The sequence below is a fragment of the Prenolepis imparis genome, unplaced genomic scaffold, assembly GCF_030444845.1.
Source record: "Prenolepis imparis isolate NDT839.2.m4 unplaced genomic scaffold, iyPreImpa1.0 SCAF_12, whole genome shotgun sequence".
Taxonomy (NCBI): Eukaryota; Metazoa; Arthropoda; class Insecta; order Hymenoptera; family Formicidae; genus Prenolepis; species Prenolepis imparis.
In genome coordinates this window covers 11,773,923-11,801,024 of record NW_028141170.1, presented here as the reverse complement: position 1 = coordinate 11,801,024, position 27,102 = coordinate 11,773,923, and the positions used below count along the sequence as shown (strand labels likewise).

At 31.1% G+C, this 27,102-nt stretch overlaps 1 protein-coding gene across 5 annotated transcripts in view; it reads right to left on the bottom strand.

Annotated features, from left to right (window-relative positions):
- The window catches only part of LOC145944245 (kinesin-like protein KIF13A), a 60,569-nt gene that overhangs the window by 28,615 nt on the left and 4,852 nt on the right, over window positions 1–27,102 (bottom strand). For all 5 annotated transcript variants that reach the window (XM_083052486.1, XM_083052487.1, XM_083052489.1 and 2 more), the window contains exons 2-8: window positions 2,899–3,062; window positions 2,184–2,452; window positions 1,250–1,497; window positions 1,037–1,157; window positions 759–971; window positions 386–643; window positions 44–293 (exon numbers count right to left, since the gene is read on the bottom strand). In XM_083052486.1, coding sequence (XP_082908612.1) covers window positions 44–293; window positions 386–643; window positions 759–971; window positions 1,037–1,157; window positions 1,250–1,497; window positions 2,184–2,452; window positions 2,899–3,062 — 1,523 coding nt within the window. The remainder of the gene's footprint in view (window positions 1–43; window positions 294–385; window positions 644–758; window positions 972–1,036; window positions 1,158–1,249; window positions 1,498–2,183; window positions 2,453–2,898; window positions 3,063–27,102) is intronic.

Here is a 27,102-nt window from a genome sequence, read left to right as displayed (position 1 = left end):
TGAAATTAATATCAATACAAGTGTAGTGGAAGTGGAATCGCACCTGTAGCGCTTCTCGGACAGTTTACTCTGAAGAAGTGATGGTTTCCCCAAACAATTCTATCGCCGTGTTGTAACAGAGTCTTGTCTACGACTTGCGTGCCGTTAACAAAGCATCGAGCACCATTCAACGGCGTCATGTACAGACCTGGTTCTTCTATCGTGATAACGCAATGTTCTGGTAGTATACCTAAACCGTGCAATTGAATATCCTGTTCTGTCTTGGCTGAACGACCGCCTACAAGAGTCCTTTCCTGGAAATTCAGACATACGCGACGTGAATATATAAGTATAAGTATAACCAACAACAAAGCGCAGTATACAATTGAAAGTGTGTCCTACATACCTTGAGGTAATAAACCAATAACTCATTTAAACTTGGATCATCGTTTAAATTAACCAAGTAGTATTTATTCTTCTCTACTTGAATGCCAGACGCTTGTACGCTTATTCCCATCTTCTCGAGAGCTTGCTGCCTCTCGTGTTGCAATCTCTCGGTCTTCACTAATTTCTCCTCCCATGTCTGTGACATTTCCTTCATCAATTTTTCCGATTCCGACAGTTTTTCCGTAATATCTGTGCGCTGTTGACCGACGATCGATCCCTAATTAAACAAGTTCGCACATGTAATTATCTTTAAATTTATGTAGGAGTAAATATATATCTATATACAGGTGTTAACACCCTGTATATATAATCAAATACAAAAAGTCTCTTACTGTAGCGTGCAACAACATTTCCTTCAAGGTTTCAACTTCTTGTCTGAGTTCACGAATAATTCTGGCATTAGGATCCTCGTTAACCACGGCATGATTGATTATCCTCTTCGCTCTATCGGCATATCGAAGAGTCGATAACGTTTCCTCGTAATTGTCCGCAGCCGGCGATATAGTGGCCACCATAACAGTTTTGCTATTGCCACCAAGATTATCCTAAAAAAATTGGTAAGATATATCCAAAAGCAATTAAAAAGAGGCGAGGAAAGAGAAAAATATACCTTCAAGAGCCAGGTAAGAACCGAATCTCTGTACGGTACAAAATTATCCTTTTTCTTGTTATTGTTGATGGAGTTCTGATCCGCCAATTTCGAAATGACTAGACCCAACGTCGTTAGGGACCTATTAATAAATCAATCTTAGTTATACTTTTTACGTTCTTACGCTGAGGGTAAGAAAATTTCCTCGCCACGAGATTCGAAAAATATATTTACTTGTTAATATTGCTTCCTTCTTTAAGCCTATCACCCACTGCTCCAGTTTTCACAGCCCTTTCGCTCCCAGCTAAATCCACCAAGCTCATCCGCGAGACCTTTTCTCCGCTGACCCCGCTTTTCGAATCCGTTAGAGTCTGTGTGAGGATTACTGAGAATACGGCATGCGAACGAGAGCTCTCAGAATTCATATTCGTCGCAGCCACCGTCCGTGACTTGTTGCCCTCCGCCATGAGATTGTCGATCTCCTATTCGCGATTGAATACGGAACGAATGGATAATATATATACAAAGTGTCCCAAAATTAGACCGACAAACTTCAGGTAGTTATAAAAGTTATAAAGGACAAAACAAAACAAGCTAATTTTGTTTTAGATTTGTTGCCAGTTTTGTCAACAAACCCAAATGAGTCGTTTTGGCACTAGAGTGGTTTTTGAAGTGAGAAGTATATTTTTTCTCTTCCATTATATCTAGCGTCCTATAAATCGAATGCATATCGGCCAGTTCTTCATAAGAAAACTTGTCCATTTTGAACATGAATTTCGACTAAATAATAATTATTAATACTGAGTATAACGCTGAATGAATACTCAATGCTGTAAGACTGAGCTTAGTCAACAATGTCTTATTTAAACAATGTTAAGCAATGTCAAACAATGTCTTATTCAAATAATGTCAAACAATGTCTTATTGTTAGTCAAATAATGTTCTACATATATCAAATTTCTCATATATCAAAAGTCTCTGATTCTCTAGTGCTAAAACGGCTCATTTGCGGACATGGGTTTATTGACAAAATTAGTTTGTTTTGATGTTCTTTATAACTATTTGAAGTTTGTCGATCTAATTTTGAGACACCATGTATATATTGTTTAAATTCGGAAAACATGATCCAAAAGTAATAATGGGTAATTGTTCAGGAGGAGACAGTCACCTGAAAAGAAGTGACCGCCAATTGACTGAGTCCGTCCACATAGGGTCCTAGGACATTGTGCTCTCTGACTTTGAGCGACTGCTTATTCGGCTTTGGATCCAAGAGATCATGCACCTTCTCGTTGTAGATCTCCATATACGAGACCTCGACCTTGTACGTGAGCTCGAAACTTTGTTGCTTTGCTATCATATCAAAGAGATTGTCGCACAAGCGTGGTATTATCCCTTTGTTGTCGCCACTGCCCATCATCGTGTAAGATTTTCCAGAGCCTATAAGGATATGCGAAACACGAATTAAATCTGATTTGTTGGATGAGAGCGAGCCTCCAAGTGTTCATAAAAAATATAATAGTGTTTTATGTGCGAAATCCTATTTTTTTTATCTTTTTGCGTGTCTCCTTTTCTGTAAATCGCTATATATAAAGAGCTTATATTATTGTTGCTTGTGATGCTTTGTTTTGCCTCATCGTAGGTCAATGTCTCGTCCCAGAGAAAATCAACTGTTTATCGATGAGACGACCCACTCGACCGGCTAATTGCATTATTTGCCGCATTACTCTCTGTTCATACTCTGTTTCAACTACCGCATCATTTCTAACGCGCCGCGTTTTATTTTTTTTTTTTTAATACTTTTAATTTAAAAGCCCTAAATTGCCACAAAAATAATAGCTAAACTAAAGTGTATTGTAATGTTATTCCAACTGGAATACACGTACCAGTTTGTCCATAGGCAAATATACAGGCGTTGTAACCCTGAAATGCATTGTCCAAAATATCACGACCCAGGGCATCGAAAACGACTTCTTGACTCGCAAAATTCTCCGTTCCAGGTTCCAAGGAATAAAAACAGTGATCGAAAGCGAAAGTTTTCGGCTTGTTTCTGCAATATCGATAAAATAATAAAATAAATTTGGTTATATAAAATCGACACGAATGGATCATACATCGAAACACGGTCATATGTCAAGAATGTCATGTTTTATAGAAATCAAAATAGTTTTCCTATGTCAAATATCACTTCCCCTCGCTGCTATCAGCAAAAATAATCGCATGGAAATGGCACGTTGTTATTGATTTTCAGTCACGTCTCAACTTCAATTAGCTCAGAGAAAAGAAAAGAAAAAATAAAACTCTACTTTCGCTACATAAGTTGATCGAGAAATGAAAGAGATATATCTAAAAATTTTCGTAAATATAATATATATTATATTATAATAATAAAATGTTATATTTTATATTTTATTATATTATATATATAAACAGAATGTCCTATTTTGCCTTACCCCTCCCAAAAACTTTTTTGATTGTAGAACAAAATGTTTCAGACAAAAGTTGTTTGATTTGAAGGGAGAAAAAGATGGCGTTATTTATATTTTTTTCTGGAGAGCGCTTTTCAGTCATATGGAAGTCATTTGTTTTTTTTTTTATGGAATTATCCTAATTTTTTATATAAAATCGATTCCTTGCAATTTTCGGCATAAAAAGTTATAAGGATAAGGTGGCCAAAAAATGAATGTATATATAGTTTACGAAATATTTTATACTTAAATTTGACATAATTTTACATAAACTATAAAATATTCATTTTTCGACGATCTTTAATGTATTTTTTATAAGTACACGAGATATTAAAAAATCATTTAAGGACCATTTTTGTTGAAAAAAAGAGTAATAAAAAAAACATCGAAGGTTTAATTAGTGGCATGGCATACATATTTAAGGATAATTTGGATAATAAATATCATTTGATAAAAATTTGTGTAGTAATTTATGTATCTGAATAAATAAAACTTTGCACGATAGCAACACGACCGACAAATAGTGATTCGCATATCGATCGAATTCGCAGTATCGTGTCCGAGTATGAGTCACGCACAGTAAATGTGCGAAGGATTCAAAGTAGGTTGGACACAATTGTACACAATGCACAGAATAAGATGTTTGATACAACACACACAGACACATCTGATGTATTACTTATACACAATTTACACATGCATATATTATATATTAATTATATTTTAATTTTTAATTTTAGTATATTATATATTAAATTCTTCCCTGAATCCTTTAGCATTTTATTTTCGTGCGAAACATCGCACAAATTGTCGCAGCAATATGACAAATAATAGAAGATTAATAGTGAAAGAAATTAATAATAGAAGAAAAACAAATAATAATTAGAGAAGCAATTATGAGACATTCTGTGTACTTGGGCGATCTCGCGATTAGGACAACTTTGTTCAGCTTCAGATGCAGCGTATATGTTGCGATGCGACAACTTGTGCAAAAGACAATAGTGTGGTCGTTGTTGCAGTGGTCGTCCTTTCTTAAATGAAGGAAGAAGCAACCGGCTGACTATCATATAATCCCCTCTTTCCCTATTCAAATTACATTTAGTATACATATATAATAAATACGGGCACCTTCCCTATTTTCAAGTGTGACCTTAAACACGCGAGGCTCTGCAGGTTTGGCGTCTTTGGCAAAGCTCGAATATTAAAAATCAGCGTCTGCAGCTGATGTTCGTAGCTTGCTTAAACACTACAAGTGCAAATAAACCATAATCATCGCGACCACAATCTCCGATCTTTAAAGTTGCTTCCGTCTAATTGATCAACTGATGATGATAAACTGAGCAATCTATTGAAATATCGTCTTCGGCCTTGTATACTTCAATATTGATTTGAAATACTCTTTTTAAGGGGATCCCTCGCGACTGTTTTTTTACCGACGAAGCACTATTTTCGTACTTCTAGTCTCTTGTTGCATTGATTTGACAGAATTAAAATTGCTTCTCTACGATTGCAATACATACATCAATGATCTCAGCGAACTTCGATTTCATATGAAAAATGAGAAATAATTACAAAATTATAGTTTTCGTTACCTCTCAGCTGTCATCCTAGCTGTCAACTCGTCATAATACGTGCTTTGTATAATAAATATATATTTTGTATGAATAAAAAGGCAAGTTCCCTGGGATTGAGATGCACGAAAGAAAGCACTGTAACCCTCTAAATCTGAATTAGAAGCCTAATATAGAAGTATAACTTGAACTACGATTCGTACGTATGTGTGCGTGCGTTGTAGGTGTAGTGGAGCAAAAAAACAGCAGTTATTATTTCTCAAATATTCAGATAGAGGACGTTATAAATTTTCACGTGCGCTGTTGCCACATGGATCATTATTTTGTTTATAGATAAGAATCGCGACACACTCAATATTCATGTATATTATAATGTCGTTGAAAGCAAGAACGCGAGAAGGAATAGAAAGCAAACAAAAATTATTAATAAATATTTATAAATATATATAAATATATATAATATATATATATATATATATGTATGTATATATATGTATATATTTGTATATATGTATGTATATATATGTATATATTTATATATATATATATATATAATATAATATATATATATATACATATATATATATATTATATATTTATATCAATAAGATTATATAAGAGAAAATATAAAATATATTCAATAACAAGATTAATTGACTAGTTACAATAATACAATAATAGTACAGATATAGTATTTATGGAGAAGAAACATTCTTTAAAATTTATACATTTATTTTATTTATATATCTCATTGTTAGATGGCCAAAAATTAGGTGAAATATTTTGGTGATCTATATTTCACCAAATTTTTGGTCAATCTAACTAAATAAATACTTTTATCAATACGTTTTATATACGGTATACGATTTTATATTTGTTATTTATTTTGAATCATCAGATTGTGGAAAATGGCCGAATAGGTTGAATAGCCGGATAATTCTAAATAAATAAAAAAGTAGCTGGATATCCAGATACCGAATATTTACCTGATATGCAGCACATCCCTATAAATAAGTACATATATAAGATTTGACTAGTTACAATAGCATAAGAGTGATCATTTTTATAAACTCTAATTGTAAAAATAATATTATATATAATATAATAAAATATTTTAAATCAGACACTCCCACGCAATAATACATGGAATTACAAGAAAATGTACAATTTCATAATAATACATTAAAAGATCTGTAATAATATTAATAAAAATACACTCCGCAAAATAATTAAGGGATCAAAATAAATTGTGTCTAAAAAATAGGCAAATTTTAAATAGCTGTAACTTTGTTTCAAAAAATAAGAATTTAAATTCTAAAAAAGGGTTTCAAAGCTTGAAATCTCTACTTTCGAAAGGTCACAGCTATTTATCATTTTCTTAAATTGTGGTATTTTTTATATACAGAAAACGACAAACTTAACAAAATGGAAAATTTTCTCCTCACTTTGTAGAAGTGTCGCATTACAAAAAGATTTGAAAAAATTTTTTTACTTTTTCACGTTAAAGCCTGAAGTTTTCCCTGCAAAATCGTATTTTAAAATTTAAATTTCGATTTTTCCTTATAAAGTTATCTAGAATTGAAGAGAAAGTGATCATTTTCAATTTGATCGTTCATAACTCCGTTAAAAATCATTGTACAGCAATTTTAAAACTTGATTCTTAAAGCTGAATCTTTGCTCTGTAGTATGATATAGTGGCCGATTTTTTTTAACTCGTGAACTTTTTTACAAATAGGTGAAAATAACGAAAATATTCGCGAATTTCTCTTTTTTGTTTAAATTTCGAAAAAAATTACGCAAGGTGACTAAAAAAATTTTAAGGACTTAAATTTTTGTGTCTTATAGTACCCCTTTGACGAAAAATTATAGACTTGCTGTGATAATTTCTTTATAGTGATCCGTATGTTTAAAATGATTGATGCGTACAATATGTTAAAAAAACTTGATTTGCTTTGATAAAAAGTTTAAAAAAGTAAAATCTGGCAAAACAATTTTTTCTCCACTTTCTAACATAATTTTTTAACTTGCTTCAACATCAAATTTAGAAAATTTAAAGTTGCATATTATTTTCAAAATTACCACCGACATCAGCTTCATCCAAAGCGCAAATCCAATCGTACAACCTCTACATGGTAAACTTTGGGTGAAGCTGATGTCGGTGGTAATTTTGGAAATAATATGCAACTATAAATTTTCGAAATTTTACGTTGAGGCAAGTTAAAAAATTATGTTAGAAAGTGGAGAAAAAATTTTGCCACAGATTTTACTTTTTTAATTTTTTATCAAAGCAAATCAAGTTTTTGAATATATTGTACGCATCGATCATATTGAACATACGGATCATTATAAAGAAATTATCACAGCAAGTCTGTGATTTTTTGTAAAATTTGGGGTACTAAAAGAGACAAAATATTAAGTCCATAAAATTTTTTTAGTCACCTTGCGTAATTTTTTTCGAAATTTAAACAAAAAAGAGAAAACTCGCGAAATTTTTCGTTATTTTTACCTATTTGTAAAAAAATTTACGAGTTAAAAAATTTCGCCCACTATATCATACTATAGAGCATAAAGATTCAGCTTTAAGAATTCAGTTTTAAAATTGCTGTACAATGATTTTTAACGGAGTTATGAACGATCAAAGTAAAAATGACCACTTTCTCTTCAATTCTGGATAACTTTATAAGGAAAAATCGAAATTAAAATTTTAAAAAACAATTTTGCAGGGAAAACTTCAAGCCGTAAAAAAATCAAAAAATTTTTTCAAATTTTTTTGTGCATGCAACACGTCTACAAAGTGAGAAGAAAATTTCCCATTTTGTTAAGTTCGTCGTTTTCTGTATATAAAAAATACCAGATTTGAAGAAAGTAAAAAATGTGTGTCCTTTCGAAAGTAGAGATTTTAAGAAACCCTTTTTTAGAATTTAAATTCTCATTTTTTGAAACAAAGTTACAGCTATTTAAAATTTGCCTATTTTTTTAGACACAATTTTTTTTTATCCCAATTATTTTGCGGAGTGTATACATATTATAGGTAATATTATTGTGCTAATAGATAAAAATATATTAATATAATCGATTTATATTGACAATTATTAAAGATTTGTTTTATTTATAAGATGTAAATAAAAAGAAATGTATAAATTTTAAAGAATGTTTCTTCTCGCCATAAATACTGTATATCTGTACTATTATTGTAACTAGTCAATCAATCTTGTTGTTGAATATATTTTATAATCTTATTATAATCTGATTATTATCTTATATACACTATATATATAATGATATCGAAAGAATGCATGTATATTGCCGATGCATATTTACGTTCAAATCTATGTAGACGTAGCATAAAGTGACTTCACATATGCAATGTATACATCGATTTTTAATACATGTTTGACCTGAGATAATCGATAATGTGGAATTTAAAATGTCAGTAATTACCATTTGATAATCAGTCGGTAATTACAAATATTTTAATTCCAAAATAGTGGCGCTGCTATTTTGTCGGAGTTCGCCGTTCGCTCGGGGATCCCCTTAAGATGCGCCTTGTAACATTTTTATATTGCCACAACGCGTGTATAACGGATTAATTTTGCAATATATCACATACGATGACCCACTGTTATCATCAGATACTGTTAAACGTTCAATAATGTTAGAACCTTAAGAACGCAGTTTTAGCGTAAAATGAAAAAAACTTTTCTATATGCGAAAATATAAAATCTCTAAGACACTTGTCATTTTAGGGAAAAATTCCGGAGATAACACTTTTACCGTCATTTTTCTTGCATTTTTATATCATAATTTAATACTAAATAGTTGTAGAAATCATTGCGACAAACGTGATAAGCTCAAACAGAGAAAATTTTCTGAATAAAAAGCCTATTATTTGCTCGTGAAAAAGTTAACTCGCATAATAGCTGGTGACCTCGTGTTTAAATTCAGTTAAATAAATTTCAGTTAAATAAATTTCTCGTGAGAGTTACGCTACGCCGTGAGCTTGTTTCGTATCTTATCGCGAACGATTTATCCTATATAGTACACACAATCGAACTTTCCATCAATAGTGGTTCAATGGTATAAAAGTACCTAGTTATAGCTTTTAAAGTACGTAGTTCTCGTTTCAAATATTCGAGATGATTGAATTTTTAATGATAAAGATATTTAGTTCGTAAAGCTATTTTTGGGTCACAGTAAGTTATATACTTTGGAAAAAATGTCAAAAATAATAACGATAAATTCTTTCTAATAGCATGCGGGCTGCAATCCGAGACTTTGACTTTCTTCGATCGCATTCAACTCCGTTTTCACTGAACGGCGATCGATAGGTAGACGACAAAGTCCACGCACCCAAGTCTACCTGATTATTATAAGAAAAGTATAGTAGGCCAACTGTATGACCGCATAATACCTAGATTATTGTACGTTATTAAACAATGCAAAAGAATGACCGTGAGGGCGCTATTGCGCATTTCTCTCGCGAAACAACGCAAAAATAATATTTCTATATATTTTTTATTGCATTTTATGATCATGTTTTTTTTTTTTAGCATCCTTGTTAATCTTCTAAGATTCGTGAACATTATTATAGATTATTGATAAATTTGCGGAACTATTTATATATGTAATTTATATCATTAACTCTATCTATTCAGGTCGCAAAGTTTTATGCGTAAAATTTTACAAAATTACGATTCCGAGTCCTAATTCCTAACTTAGAATTACTTAGATCGTGTAGACGTTCTAAACTTGACTAAAAAATTTTAGAAGTCCTTCCTCCGATGTATATGATTTCAAAAAATTTATTTATTTATTTTTCATTTACAGTTAATAAATCGTTGACAAATTCTACGAGAATAGAACAAATTGAAATTTCTTGTTGCTTGAATATCACATATAAACTAGGTCTCGATTATAAATTTCAAAGGTGCACTATTAAATAAAGCTGTGCGCACAGTGAGAGAGGCAAGATTTTGTAAATGTGTGAATAAATAAAAGTGATACATCTAGAAAAATTCTCCTTTTCTCCTGAATTATTCTGCACGCACATATTAGAAGGTATATCTTTTTTATCTTTTATTTAATTAAAATATTTGCGATTCGTGAATCAGAAAGATTAGATTTAGATAGGATTTCTCTTCATTGAAATTTAAGCTCAAGCCATGCTCTTAATCTCATGATAATAAAAGATTGTCATAGTAGGATTACCGATGAAAAAAAATACCTGCGTTATCGTATCTCTCTTTCTCTTTTTCTCTTCTCTCTCTTTCACAACACACACACACACACACACACACACACACACACACAATATTTTTAATTTTAAGCAAATCCTAGCATCATTGAATATTACATTTGATTTCCCGTTCATATATTCATGACAAAAGGATAATCTTAAAAAATGCAATTTATAGCATTAAGATTCTTATTGTTAGAGGATTTCATCACTTTTATCTTAGAACGATATTCATTTTATTTCTGCATATAGAGTCGCTATTAAATGTTCTAGAATCGTTATATGTAAATATTATATATAGTTGACATCTTTTTCCGTGACGCAACGTTGCTTTAAAATTTAAAAAATATAGAAAAATTGAACATAAAAATAGAGTAGATGCATCTAAGCTTCTCATATGAAAGACTCATGCTTTTGTTCGCGAATTTATTGTCAACCACGATCATCATCCGTTTAAAAGTTTTCTCAGTCGTGGTCAGCTAACTAAGATGATAATGTATTCAGCATCAAGTTATTTGATAGTTTTGAGCTGAAAGATTTTCTCTTAGCTCGCGGGAATAAAAATAACTTTGCTCAATAGGCAAAAATTCATTTAGTCGACATTATCGAAATTGCAACATTCAGGTCATTCATTTCAATATCAAAGCTGGGATATATATTGCAATTAGAGTATCATAACACAATCCTAAACACACGTTACATTGATCTACATCGAACAATGACTTTTATCTAGATCTAGACGATTCATTAACGTACATATAGATTTCCAATGTGCGAATCGTAATCATTTTGTTTTGTATCTATACGTATGTATATCGGAACAAATCGATTTCAATTATGTCAGTCCTTGATACAAAAGCTGTCGAATCGACTAGTAGAGCCATGTAAAATTAGACGAGGACATGCTCTTTTTTTTGCTTCATCTCATTGGTTAATGTATGAAAGTAGATTGAGCGTAATCGGTCCAATGAAAAGCTCGCACGATTTCCACTTTGCGCTCGCGATAATTAGCACATACACACACATACACACATACGACACACCTCGCGTGTGATCGGCGAGCCATTGCGCAATAACCAGGTAACGTATACAAGTTTCCTGACCCATATTCCCACTACACCATTTTATCATTCAGTGTCGAGTCTTCACGGTCACTAAAAATCAAGCTTTAATTCCATTGGAGGTTTAGATTTCCGAAAAATTACATCGACATTTAAACACAATAAATGCCTTTTAAATTGCAAAATCAAAGTCAAAGCAAAAAAAAAAAAAATCAACTTTATTTTCCTTGTTATATACTCGTAACCTTTTTTTCAATGATTTGCTGCAACGCAATGCGATAATTATTATCAACGTTATGCACAATTCATACGTATATCTGTATACGTTCGCGAATATCATCTGGCAATCGGATTGCACGATCGGGGGAAAAATCGATCGTGAAACGCATAATTATTCACTGCATGCATCTGCGAATTTCCATGTATCGTTTCATTCGAATCGGTTTACTAGAAGTTACAGCCATGCGATTATGAAATGCATAAGTGGCCTGCGTCGATATCAAGTTAATTTTATCAAGAAACAATAGAAGAAGCATGCTTAATTCGTAATACATGATGTATCATACTGTTCAAATAAATGCAAGCCAAGTACAAGCAACTAATTAATTACACAGTTAAAAAGAAAGATTAACCGTTCCCCCGTCTTTTAAATACTATTTCCAAATTATTAGATCACACAATTTTGAGAAATTTATAATTAAAATTGTAATGAAAGAGCTATTTTAATGCATTTTTATCTATCATAAATTTCGTACTTGAAAATCACCTGAAAAAACATCCACTATTTGTTTTCCCTGATATTCTTCAGTGGAATAACCTCTATCCATTTGGTAAAACAACATGTGACGGTTAACAAATATTTATTCCCAGATATCGCCTTTAGTAAAAACTATATTCTCGATCCTTTCAAAAGGAGCTCCAACGTTAAAGATTTAAAAAGATTTTTCTTTCCCTATTCGTGTCGCGCTACACTGATATACTGCGAATCGCGAATAGTGTGGAAGGCTTACATTGGCGAAGAACGAATCTTCCCGAATATCCAACGAATCTCTACAAATCATAAATCACGAATTGTGAATTACGAATCGCGCATAGTCTGGCGCTAGCTTTACATGTTCTATATCAATCTTCAACATCGGATTTACTAGTGATCTAATGAAATTGTTTGCGAATTTTACTTAACGTCTTATTAATTCCGAAATGAAAGAGAATCATAAGCCTTTTCTATTATTCGAGATTCGCTTTTGAGAAACAATTATCTGAAATATGGACAATTTTAAATTGGAAGCGCACTTCCTATTTCTTGTAAGAAACATTATCTTTCAACACGAGGGCATCTCAATACGACCAATACACTTTGGTGAAATTGTCCCTGGCAGCTACTTCTTGCCAAAGAGGAAAGAGGTCACATCCTTTTCTTTTCCTTTTACGAAAATTGTAATATTTGAATCATCTAATTGATCTTTCTGCTATTTTTTCAAATTAACTTTTTCCAATGTAATTCATGCTCCTTTCTTTTTCTGTCATCTATCACTATCTAATCCCACTTTAGTGCAATATTTACAATCGATTTCTGCACAAAGACACCTGGACAATCTATCAATATTTTTGTGGAATTGTTCTTTTTGATAGTTAAATTCAAAGTTATATTGTTGAAGTTCTAATCAACGTGCGAGTTGATGTAAATTCTTAAAAGACATAAGCCATTTGAGTAAAATATAATCGGTTTGAACCGAAAAACTTTATCCATATAAATAAATATAATGATAAAAAATTTCATTAAAGAAAGAATCTGCAACTATAAGAAATTCCCAGTGAGTAACAATAATTATTTCGATATTATTAAATATATGACTAATACAATGACTTTTTCAATTTTATTTTGTTCGTGAGACAAAACTACATCAATTGCCAAATTAGAAGCATTTATATCGAGAATAAACATTCTGTGTTCTTTTGGGAAAGAAACTACAGATGAAAATTTATCAAAGATTGTTTTAAAATATTAAATGCTTCTTGACATAGTGCCTTCCATTCAAATTTGGATAAATTTTCAATTAGGCTGTGTACTGTGTACAAAGATTTTGCAATTAAAGAAAATCCTTTAACTTTCCGAATAAAAATCAAGAAAGCTGCGAACTTGCTTCTTATTGTGAGAAATTGGCCAATTTCATGCTGCAATCCGTTTTTCACATCCATATAGTTATCCCTTTTTCCATAACAATATGTCTCAAATATTTTAACTTTTATTTATCTTTAAATCAGTCGATCGTAATCGAAGAAACACCTCCCTATAATTTTTAATCATGACTGAAATTTTTACTGAAGATAATTACATCATCCAAATAAACGAGGCAAATTCTAGATAATAATTTTTGTAAAATCCGTTTTGTTATCTTTCAAAAGTAGCAAGAGATTACATAAACCAAATGGTATGACAGTAAACTATAAGCCAATTGATAACTAATCAAGAGTAGTCTAGATAATGAATAAGAATCCTTAATGAGACTGCGTTTAAGTTTCAATAATTGACATAAAATCTGATCGTTGTATCCTTTTTCTTCACTAGGATTAGAACTAGCGGAAAGTCCAAGGACTTTGCTATTCCTCTATGATGTTTTAACTCTTCATTTCTTCAATAATTGTATTAACTTTGTCTCGCATGGAAATAGCAACATATCCGGAAAATCACTCAAATTAATCTTAATCCATTCCACTATGTTATCCATTCCACTAATCCTGCAATATCTTCAGAGAAAACGTCTTGAAATTCAGACAAAAGTTGATAAAAATTTCTTTCTGCGAAGTATTTAAATTTATCGAATTTTCCCTAAAAAGTTTTTTAAGAATATGAAGAATTTTATCTTCAAAGTTCTTGATACGAAAATACAAAAAAATTGCAAAGTATAAAATATATTTAAAAATTCCTAGAATACATTTAAAAATATTTTCTGAATTTGTGATTGATTTTAAAGAAATCTGTCCTCAATAAACATTTATCATTAAAATCAGCTATCAATTTTGAAAAATCCAATCAATATTTATCTCAGAATATCAATCCAAACAATTATCTTAATTTCGTCCCCTATAGGGTATCTTAAGTTACAATTTTTTAAATTGAAATTTGTTGCCTAGGTAAATTAGCCTTTTCAATTTAAATTAAACATTATTTAATTTCAAATAGACATGCGAAACCCGCATCCAGTTTGAAAATGTACTTATTATCAATTGTACATAATAACAACAATTCGTATTTATTCTATATTAATTCTTTACTTATGAACATTTTCAACAACTTTTGAGATTTTTATTTTACAAATCGAGTTTGCCCCAGTAAATTCGATCTCGTATCTTTTCGCTTCAGATGTTTTTAAAAGACATTCCAACCGGAAATGCCCCAAAACCTCGCATTTCCTTCTCCTCCCACATGCTTTCTTTGGCTGCTTAAATCTATTCTTATCATTTAAATTCTTTGCAAAGGTTTTTTTTTACTTATTTTCAATTTTTCAATATCTTTTAATTCGCCATTATTCTAAAATTTCTTTTTTCCTTATTGAATTTTAAATTATGTCTCGTTTTTTTCATTTCTTGAAAAAATTATTTTAATAGTCATAACTTTTCGATAGCAGGCTTCAAAAAGAATGAGATATTTTCCAATTGCGTTTAATAAAACTGTTCGATAGAGCAGCAATGAATTGAACGCAAGTAATCTTATCTCGTACTTCATGAGTACATTCCAGGTAATCTAAAGACAACCGTTTCAATTTACCCCCCAAAAAACTATCTTGAGAATCACTTTTGTCTATGATTCGTAAATTATAAGTATTATAACCTATTATAAGAGTATAATAGGTTATAACTTATTTTATACTCAATTATAATCTATTATAGATTATAGGTTATATATAATCTAACCTAACATATTCAATTTACTATAGCGCCAGATGAGTCTTCTTCAAATCGCAATTTCAACTTTAACTTTACTTCTTTAAAACTAAAATTTTTAATTTTGATTCTGTCTAATACGGAGCGTGCTTTCCCTCTAATATAAGACTAACCGTTAATGCAACGGTCTTTGACGAATCGCTCCATCCATTAGCACGCGCTATTAAATTAAATTGCGTTCCAAACTCGCGCAAAAGAACACCTACAACGAAATTATCCAACTTATATCCTAACTTATTTCTAATAAAAATTTCATATTTTACTCTCTATTATTAGGATTTAGCTGTCCAGACGGATCCTCTTCCAGCTAGTGTAATTCACCTTCCCGCTGACGCAGTTTCGTCTCCAATTCGGCGTCCTTACGTAGTTGCTCCTCACGTAACTCCCTGATCTCACACAAGATCGCTTGCAGTGACATCGCTTTCGAGGGCTCAGAAATTTCAGTTTCGAAAATAATCCTTCTTGTAGAAGTCATTTCATTATTTGTCGCCGTAGAATCCCCAAAATGTTACATCCACGAGTCGATCTCGACCGATTTCGCAGTTCGTTCTCGCACTGTCATTCACACAAGCATACGTCGGCAATAACAATTACGGTTTTAGAAAAAGAATAACTTTCAATAACTTTAATAATAACTAAGAGCACACAGAACACAGAATATAGAACAAAAAAATATAGCAATAAGCATAGTCATTGGAAAAATGCGTCCACACAGTATCCAAGCCGTCGCGAGACTCCATAAAATGGCGACTTTCCACAAGATATCCACTTTTGTTGATCAACAACCCTCTTAGCAACGTGCTCGAAGATGATCTCCAGGAAACAGATACAGCGAATATGAAATGTAATCGCTAAAGACTGTTTTCACGTAGGGACGAAATATAAGGAACACAACAATATTTATCCAAAGAACCACGCACAATTATATGAAAAAAGTGGCCGCCGTTACAATCGACCAAAAGTATGGAAAAGTATACTTCGTGTGATGCCGATCAGAAATTCAAATAGGCACGACCTTCAAAATATGCTAGTTTTTAAACTACGAGCCTAAAGTTTTCTATTTTTTGTCTAAAAATGAGCAAAAATATTACATTTATGAGCTCGTAGTTTAAAAACTAGCATATTTTGAAGGTCGTGCCTATTTGAATTTCTGATTGGCATTACACAAAGTACACTTTTCCATACTTTTGGTCGATTTTAACGGCGGCCATTTTTTTCATATAATTAGTGCATGGTCCTTTAAGTGTTCTTTAGATTGCGGAATACGAATTTGGTGTCAAAATTGACAAAAAAATGATAGAATTAATATAGATATAACTACCAAAAAATTAATATAGATATAATACCAAAATTGAAAATGTTTGCAAAAATTTACATACACATACATGTACATACATATACACATATAAACATATATGTATGTACATATATACAAAATGTCACCTCATTTGGCGACTTTGAATAAATAGTAAAATATTTGCTTAAAGTTAAAAGTCTTAACAACATATTTAAAATTTTGATATCAATAAAACTTCTCCAATATGTCACATATCAAAGATATAGTATTTTAAAATCCTATAATATATTAAAATAATTCTTTTTTGCAACTTTTCTCGCAAATTTTGTGAAAATTGTAACGTAATAAAGCAATCCGGAAAATAGAATCGTATTTCTTATTATAAAAAAAACTGGAAAATAATCTTTTTGTTGCTTTCAAAGAAAAAGATTTTTTAAAATTGTATTATAGTTGCAATTGCTGCACGATATCAAACAGCTATAATTTATTTTGAAAAAAATTATTGCCAAAAAATCGAAGAGATCTCGAGAGATATTAAGTATATATAAAATATGAAAGATTAGAATATTAGATTGCGATATTAAGGAAATTTTGTTATAATTAAGATCGATTTTGTTAGCAAAGCTTATCTTAATTTATTTATGATTAATGTATACTAATCTATATATGAAAATTATCACAATTTCTTATTTCTCAATGTATCATATTCATAGTTTTTTAAAAATGTTTCAGATAGAGATATATTTTTCAGAAGCGCTTTGACAAAAACAAATATAAAATGTGATCAAAAGAAATTTCAAAACAAAAAATCTTACTATAAATTTCGTTAATCTCAATAAATTACATGTACATATGTCACAAGTTTATCATATTCAGTTTATAGATTAATCGATTTATTTTTACAACAATGATTCCTATCATCTTTCATTAACTTGCATAAAACAATTTAATATGTGAAATTACGTTTATTATGATTAATTTTATATTGTACATGGAGATATTTATACAATCTTCATCTCTATGTACAATATATATAGCAAGTGTTTAATAAGTTCCAATTGTGGATATTATATACAGGGTGTCCGGTAATAGTCACGCCAACCGTCGTGTGCAGATTCTTGGGATCATTTGGAGACGATTTTTCCTCAGCGAAAATGTCGAGGGAGGTCATTATTTTTTGCATGTTTTCAATTTTTGCCATCATGTATCTTTGTCACTAAGCCTTAAATTAAAATAATTCTATTAAAGTAAACTCTACCTAAAATTAACTGAAGAATGTGAATTTATTATTATTTTATTTCGACAAGGCTTAGTTTGCGAAAAACCCTTTATTTTCAATCGCTTATAACTCGAAAATTATTGGTGTCTCGACATTTTTGCTGAGGAAAAATCGTCTCCAAATGATCCCAGGAATCTGCACACGACGGTTGGCGTGACTATTACCGGACACCCTGTATAAGGATGGAGAAGATAAGGCAAAGGCACAATAACGACTCATACATACTAATGCACTAAAATGTTCATATATACTATTACTAATGTTCATACATACTAAAGAAGCTTTTAATATTGTTTAAACGATTCATTTATGAAAATGAGATATTACAAATGTAATGATGATCTCGCCGCCTCATCACGTGATTAAGCAATAATTAATCAAATAAATTTTAAAAAATAATTAAATAATTTTTTGTAAAACACATCATCCATCTATGATATTTAGCAAAAGCTAAATATTCCAATTAGCAAAAAAAAAAAAAAAAGCCGCTTCAGCGACTTTTCGGACCTATATTTTTCTCGCCTATTTTCCCGTTGTAAAAATTCGAGGATTATTAATTTGATGGAACTTAGTAATCTCAAACCAAGAGATACCGTTCCGAAAAATTAGAATTAATTTTCGTGCTTGGCTCTTAGGCCGAATTTAAGAATCACATTTAGTTATTAAATACTGAGAGCCGATAAAAATATTTCTTAATTTAGATTTGCGTCTCGGCCGAATTCATGGCGCTATTTACTAACATCCACTATAAGGCAAATGAAAAATATAGGATCGAAAGGGTCTGAATAGCTTAGTGGTAAGAGCAGTTGCCCGGCAAGCGAAAGACGCGGATTCAATTCCCGCTTCAGCGACTTTTCGGACCTATATTTTTCTCGCCTATTTTCCCGTTGTAAAAATTCGAGGATTATTAATTTGATGGAACTTAGTAATCTCAAACCAAGAGATACCGTTCCGAAAAATTAGAATTAATTTTCGTGCTTGGCTCTTAGGCCGAATTTAAGAATCACATTTAGTTAAAAAAAAAAAAAATACAGATTGTATTCTGTATAATTAAAAATTTCCAGCTTCTCGAACTATAGAGAGATCCGCCATAAAAAAAGGCGACGATCATTTATTATTTTTCCTATATTGAAGTAAAAAAAAGAGTATAGAATAAAGATCAAGAAGACAATAGCAGAGTGAAGGAAAAAAGAGAAGAGTGACAATGAAGCTGCACGTCGAGGTATAATACTCCTTTTCTAACTAAACTACTATCAAACAGCCTGTTCTACTTCTCAAGTTTTTGCCTCTCTCTCTCTCCCCCTCTTCCTTCGCCTCCCCCCTCTTTCTCTTTCTTGTTACACTTGACACATGTGCTAAGCGTGCAGCGAACCTACTGTAGTCTTCTTGGTCTCATGGGCACGAGTCTGTCTTCGGCCCTCGGGATAGAAACTGATCGATCGTGTCTCGCACCTCGTGTCTCTCGTCACATTAATGAGTCATCACGCGTCTTATCGACTAGACGATCGGAATGGCTGACTGTGAGATTCAAGTAATGAGCATAAAGGCTATTGCACGTAAAAAAATTTTAGTCGTAATCATAAGACCGTAAGCAAATCGTCCAATCACAGTCAAACATTCTTATTACGTTGTGATAATTCCTCTCTATAATTGGACGATTTGCTTACGGCCTTACAATTACGACTAAAATTTTTTTACGTACAATGGCCTTAAAACATGTGATAAACATCGGCAGACATTTCACAGTTGGCGATTTTGGAAAACTTTATGACTCCCGAGAGTTAGCAATAAAATAAGACGACATTATTGGCATATGGTGTGATGTTACGATTATTGCATGCATCTTCAGATCCAGTCACACATGACGTACATTTTGATGTTACATGAGCTAAAGAAAGTTATTGACTTACAGCCAATCAAAAACTCGAGTTCTGCGAGTATTATTGACTGTAGATCAGTATCTGTTCATTATTTTGCTTTGAGCCTATTATATCTTTTGATCAGCAAGTCAAAAGCTACAATATATGAGAAAACCAGTTGATTTTACCAGGATTCAATTTCTTATAGAATTAGTACGAGGTTCTTTGAGAATGGAAAAATGGGACCAAAATATTGAACTGATTATGAATCGCAAATAACACAAGTTTACGAAAAAAATATTTTCTTCATTATTTTAAACCAGACAAGGTGTTTTTTATAGATTTTTGGATGCTGAAAACGATGCCGCAAGTCAATTTTTATCAGCACGTCAAGTTTCCGAAATAATTGAGGTTAATATGCAAAAAATTGCTTTTTTGCGATATTTGAGATTTTTTGTGAAAAAGGAAAAAGGTTAAACGTTATCTGGAAATTCATCTGATCAGATGTTATAAATGTATTGTTCATCCCCTATAAAATACATTTTTTTTTAATTTTGATATCTTACTTTTTAATCATGTTAGGAAGGATTTAAATACAGAATTTTGCTAAGATAATAAATATTCCGCCTATGATGATGAAGTCATATAACTTATAATTTGTAGTTTAAGGTTATCGATACACATACACAATGTAACTTATCGTGATAGATTCCAAATGTATATTTATATATAGGGTGTCTCATTTAATTGCGCACCTTGAATTTTTCGAAAAATTATTGTACGATCTAAAGAGGGACAAATAATGGTAAAATCAATTTTGGAAAAAATAATTTTTTTCTGAAAAACTATTTTCCTCAGGAGCATCTCCATATGAGAAGTAGTTCTTATAAGTTAGTAGTTTTATAAGAAGTAGTTTTAATCTTTTATAACATACTAAAAAGTAAAATATTAAAATTTAAAAGATACATTTTATAGGAGATGAACAATACATTCATGATATTTATCAGACTTTCCAAATAACGTTAACTTTTTTAAAAAAAAAAATCTTAAATATCGCAAAAAGCCATTTTTTACATATTAAATCTCAATTATTTTGGAAATCTAACGTGCTAGTGAAATCTGGTTTGCGGCATCATTTTTAGCACCCAAAAATCTAGAAGAAACACTTTGTCTGGTTTAATGTAATTTTTGGCTGTAAACTAGTGTAATTTTTTACACAAATAAAAATATTTTTTTTTAATATCCTAATAAATGATTCAGTTTCACAAATAATCCTCTCTAAATAATTTAAAAATTATTTCTTCGTCATTTAGTTATTTATAGTGTCTTAAGAATAGGAAAAAAAGAGAAAAAAATAAATAATTAATTATCTGCATCAAAAATTACTGACGTTATTTAACAATCGAGTAATATCGACATTGTTGATACTGAATTTTCCGAGGATGATGCACTCATACATTGATGCGAGAGAGACAAAGCAGTCTCGTCGCATAAAAACAAGCGACGTTCGTGCTTTCGGTATCAAGGGATGCACGGAGTGATGACTCACAAAGAGAGTATATATTCGAGAAGTTATCCGTGAAAAAAGACACTCTCTCTCTCCTTTCTCTCATGAATACGTTGTATAGAAGGCTCTGTGTGCGCTTTAAAATTTAGTCCAATAGTGAGATGCGCGGTTTATTATAAAAAAATTATTGTAAAAAGCGCAAGCTTATTCTAATGCAATTACACACGTTAGCAATTAGTACTAGCGACGTAAATTTCAAGATAAATGTCTTGTGAAATACAGCTCTGTGAAGCTCTGTGAATTTTGAAAGTGGCAACGTAATCTTATAATAAGAAAATTGCATACACATTTTCATATAATGTCAATAAAACATTTGCGAAAATCATATGCACGTCCATACTTTTATAAATTATATATATACACTACCGTTCAAAAGTATTTGCCCACCAGGATAATTTGTATTTAAATGACTATAAATAAATAAAAAACATTTATTTATGACAATCTGAAATTTTAACACCAAAATATACGAGAAATTCAATGTCCATGTGTTCATCTTTATTTCATATAACGGTTTCACAAAATCTCGACAGTCTTCTTATTAATTTTTCTAAAGTTTCTGTGGATATTTTCTGCCACTCTTAATGTAGTAATGTGAGACAAAACATTTTCAAACCTGCCTATCTACTGTTCATCCTACAATAACTCTATAGGATTCAGGCGATTGAGAGAGCCATAACTTTCAATAGTTGACTTTCCGTTGCTTCAAAAATGTTAAGCACAGCTTTGATGTGCGTTTGAGATCATTGTCATATTGAAAAATAAAGTTTTTTCCGATTAACCGGATGCTAGAAGAAATCACATTATTTTTTATGATTTTCTTATAACCTTTTCAGAGAATCCTCTCTATTCTTATCAAAAAATACTTTGAGAGCTAGGTTTAGTCTCATTTTAAAGCTTGAAAGTTGGGATTTCAAGCATGAACGATTTTTTTCATAAAATTTAGTGGACTGCAAACTCTCAAAAGTTGGTAATCACGATTACATTTTTTTCATAATTAGGGGATTTTTTCATAAAGAGAAGAAAGACATGAATACCAAATCTAATTTTTTTATATTACCACCTTAGTATGAGTATTTCTTTGGAAAAAAATATCAACTTGTTTTTTCCAGTTCTTTATGGTAAAAAAAACCTTGAAGAAATTAAAATTTTGCCAACTTTAAGGCTCCTTGGTGCTTACCGCGGCCATATTGGATTGTGACGTCAGAAGCGAGAAAGCACACGCTGAAAATTCTTAGATGCCATTTTTTTATAAAAAGATATTTCGATTAAACATTAAACACTATTTCAGATGGCTTTAGCACATTTTTAAAATACCCCGAAAACTATTCTTTTTCCTTGACAGTCAATCAACAACCGTAAAATGATCGAGATATCAGACTTTGACATGCGGAATAACTGCGCATGTGCAAAGACCAGATGGACTGGGCATAATATTACATTTTACAGCTGTTGATTGATTATAAAGGGAAAAGGATAGTTTTCGGGGTTTTTTAAGAGTGTGCTAAAGCCATCTGAAGTGCTGTTTCATCAAAATATTTTTTTATTTCGAAATGGCATCTAAGAATTTTTAGCGTGTGTTTTCTCGCCTCTGACGTCACGATTTCGACATGGTCGGCAAGGAGCCAGGAGCCTTAAGGTTAAAAATTTTAATGTGAAACTAAATTTAAAAATTTGAAAAAATATACATACCTATATAAATATTTTTGGTATACATTAAACTAATAAAAACTTTAAGTTGTTTTTTTAATTTCTTTTGCAGGAAAAATTTTCAAAATTTATGAAAAATAACTTCATTATTTATTTATTTATTTATTTAAACGAGTACAAGGCCCTTTAGTTCAAACAGAAAATAATAACAGTAAATTAACATATCAGTAAACAAAAAAAAGAAAAAGAAAAATAACACAATAAACAAAGATAATACAATATAATATACGGTGTCATTTAATACTACGGTTTTAGCGTTAGCTCGAATTAAACAGTTGGTTAACAACCGTCTGACAGAGTTGAGCGATGTATGAAAAAAATCGATATCATTACAGAATTCATTAGCCAATAGGCATAAACGATTTAGAGGCTTGAATTTACCATAAGTGGTCCGATGTGATTCAATCTGAAAAACTTGATTACTCCTCAGAAACCTCGCAGGAGCATGCAGCTTAACCCTACTCAATAATTCCGGGCAGATAATGTGACCGTTGATTAATTTAAAGAGAAAAATTAATTCTAAGAATATTCTTCTATTTGCTAAAGTAAGAAGTTTCAATTTGTCTAGAATGACATTATATGATCGGAGAAATGCATCGGACTCTCCGTGAGAAAACTTATTCTACGGAGAAACCGATGCTGAATCCTTTCAATAATTTCAGAGTATTTATTCTGATACGGCGCCCAGATTACAGCTGCATACTCCAAATGAGGCCTCACTAAGGAACAGTACAATAATCTTATAGTATTAATGTTCTCGAAGTATTTACAAGAGCGAACAACAAAACCTAATCTCTTATAGGCATAGTTTATGACAGTTAGAATATGCGTTTCGAAAGATAAATTAGAGCAGAAGATTACGCCCAAATCACGGATAGAGTCAGTACTCGAAGGGGGGCACCGTTTAACAAATAACCGTGGACAAGTATATATTTTTTTTTACTAAAGTGAATAACTTTACATTTAGACAAATTAAAGTATAAATCGTTGGAATCACACCATGAATCCAATGTCACAAGATCAGATTGAAGGTATTTCGCATCATCCACACAATCAGTTCTTCGGAAAATTTTCAAATCATCAGCTTATTATAATAGAAATTCGCAATGTTTAAATTTGTTTTTTATATCGTTTATAAATAAATTGAAAAGTAGCGGTCCGAGATGTGAACCTTGAGGAACACCCGAAGAGACGTTTATAATTCTAGAAAAGCTCTTGTTATATTTGACAACTTGAGTTCTATTCGTAATAAAGCTTGAGATCCACCTTAGCATAGTCCCATCAATACCGAATGCTAGCAATTTTCTTAATAACAGGGTGTGACTAATCGTATCTCATAAAGTTTTACTAAGGCCGGTATTCATAGTCCGTTCTTATTTCAAGACCGTCTTAAGTAATGTCTTAAGATGCAAATACGGCTCTGTGATTGGTTAATCACATCTTAAGATTGTACTTAAGATTGTTCTTAAATATAAGAACCGACTATGAATACCGGCCTAAAATCTGTATATATGGCGTCGACCTGCGAGCCATCCTCAATCGCCGAATTTATATAGTCATGGTACAATAATAAATTAGTTGAAACTGAGCGATCAGTAGTGAAACCGTGCTGCTCATCGATTATAATATTATTAATTTTACATAATGATGATAATTTTCCCGCGACAATATTTTCAAAAATTTTCGGCATAAGATTTTATTTGCTTATAGGTCTATAATTTGAAACTTCCGTTTTATCACCGCTTTTTAGTATAGGTGTCACAATCGATAGTTTCTAGGAATTCGGGAAAGAACCGCAAGATAAGGATTTGTTAAATATTATCCATAGGATTCTATAGCTGTGATAAAGTTACATGACTTAAAAAATATGGGAGGAATACCATCGGCGCCTGGGTTAGAGTTGGATCGCATTAATTTAATACATTCGAAAATGCCAATGGTAATGTCCATACCAGATAAGCATAAGTCATACCCGCTTGGTATTTCTCCACTCTGAACATTATTTTTAGTATAAACGGATTCAAAATAGTCCGCAAAACAATTCGCAATAGTAGCAGGATTATCAGTATAAGTACCATTGTTGAAGATATGCATTGATGTCGAATTAGATTTTGTCACAGCATTAATAAAATTCCAAATAATTTTAACATTATCAACAATTGCACGCTCCGATCTCTGCACGTACCCCCTCAGGCATCTCGAGGAGAGTGACCGACACTGTGATCTCAGTTGCGAGAAAGCCAGATAATCTGAGAAACTGTTTGTACGTTTGAAATTATAATGCGCCGCTTTTTTTGCTTTTATAAGAGTTTTGATCCGCTGAAAACCACTCTGGGAAGGAAGACTTTCGTTATTATGTTTTTAAATGGATAAAACTCAAATAATACTTTAAATGCACCATATTCTTGGTTAATCATCATAGACATGAATGGAAATAACTGAAGTTCATGTAGCTTTAGTATAATTATTTTCTTTAAATCTTTTAAAATCAAATCAAAAGTAAAATTACTAATAAGTAAGGTCAGAAGTCAAATAGAATAAAATAGAAATATTCACACGATTACTGTACTGATAGACTTTGTCTATTAAATTACAGAATCCTTTTAATTTGTCAATTTATGTATAATATTGAGAGTCAAGTGTTTTTGAATGAGCAGCCTACTTTCTTGCAGATTGAAACATGAAGAGAGCTGCAAAGACATGTGCCGCCAATATGTTTCAACTGGTGAAGATTGGCTATCCCTACTACTCTTACAATAAGTTCATGCTTAGTCTTCATAGAACAGTTAACAAGTGCGGTGCTTTTTAAACAGAGCTCTTAATATTTACAATTTTTAATTATATATACAAAGTTATTAAAGTGAAGTTATGATATACAAAAAAACTCGATATTTTATTAGTTTAATATGTACCAAAAATACTACTATATACTAATTTTTCCAGATTTATTAAATTCAGTCCCACATTAAAATTTTTAACTTTTTCAAAGTTTGGGCAATTTTTTCACTATGAAGAACTGGAAAAAACAAATTGGTATTTTTTCCCTAGAAGTACTCATACTAAGATAGTAGTATAAAAAAATCAGGTTTGATATTCTTCACTTTCCTAATGAAAAAAATTCCCCAATTATGAAAGAAATGTAATCACAATTGCCAATTTTTGATAGTTATGCAACTCACTATACATTAAATTTTATCAAAAAAATTATACATACTTGAAATCTCAATTTTCAAGCTTTAAAATGAGACTAACATAAGCCTAGCTCTCTATTCTTATTATACATATAATGACAATTTATTGCCATAATATATAAAATTGCCTATAACTAAAACAAACAATTTTTTAAAAAATAAAAAAATAAAAAAATAAAAAAAACCTTTGCTTTAGAAAGTACATGCTACAAGCATATAAAAAATTACCATAATTTAAAATTATGCAGCAACTCCCTCTTGTTGATTTATCAGAAATGATATATCAGTAATTATGCAGATATCGGTAATTATACGAGAACAATTATATATACATGACAAATTGTTTCAATGAAATCTAATAAAATGAGACAGTATTCTCTATTGCTAAGTTCTTTTAGTGTACGTGATGTTATAAGATAATTTGTACATCAAAAGAGTTCATAATAAAAGATTGCACAGGACCACAAAAAAAATTTTTGTTTTGTTTCTGAAACTAACGTAGGTGTTTCTTATAGATTTTGAGTCGCTGAATCCAAATCCGTAACCCGTTTTACTCCATCACGTCTAGTTTTTTAGATAATCGAGAAAAAAAGCTCAAAATTTGTGAAAAATAAAAGAAACCAAAGTGTTTTTAATAACTTTTATTCTAGAGATAAACAAAAATTCAAATTGTTTTGATATATGCAAATAGAAATCTATTGATTTGGTTTATTAAAAACCATTTTTGTACAACTGGCGGGAGGGGGGCTAATGTGAAGTTGGCCCCCAAAACTTTTGAATAACTTTCACAGGACAAAATTTTTTTATATAATTGGAACTAGGATAGGTGTTTCTAATAGATTTTAAATCAAAGTTTGTAATTTATTATACTCCATTATGTCTCGTATAATTTTATATTTTTACAGA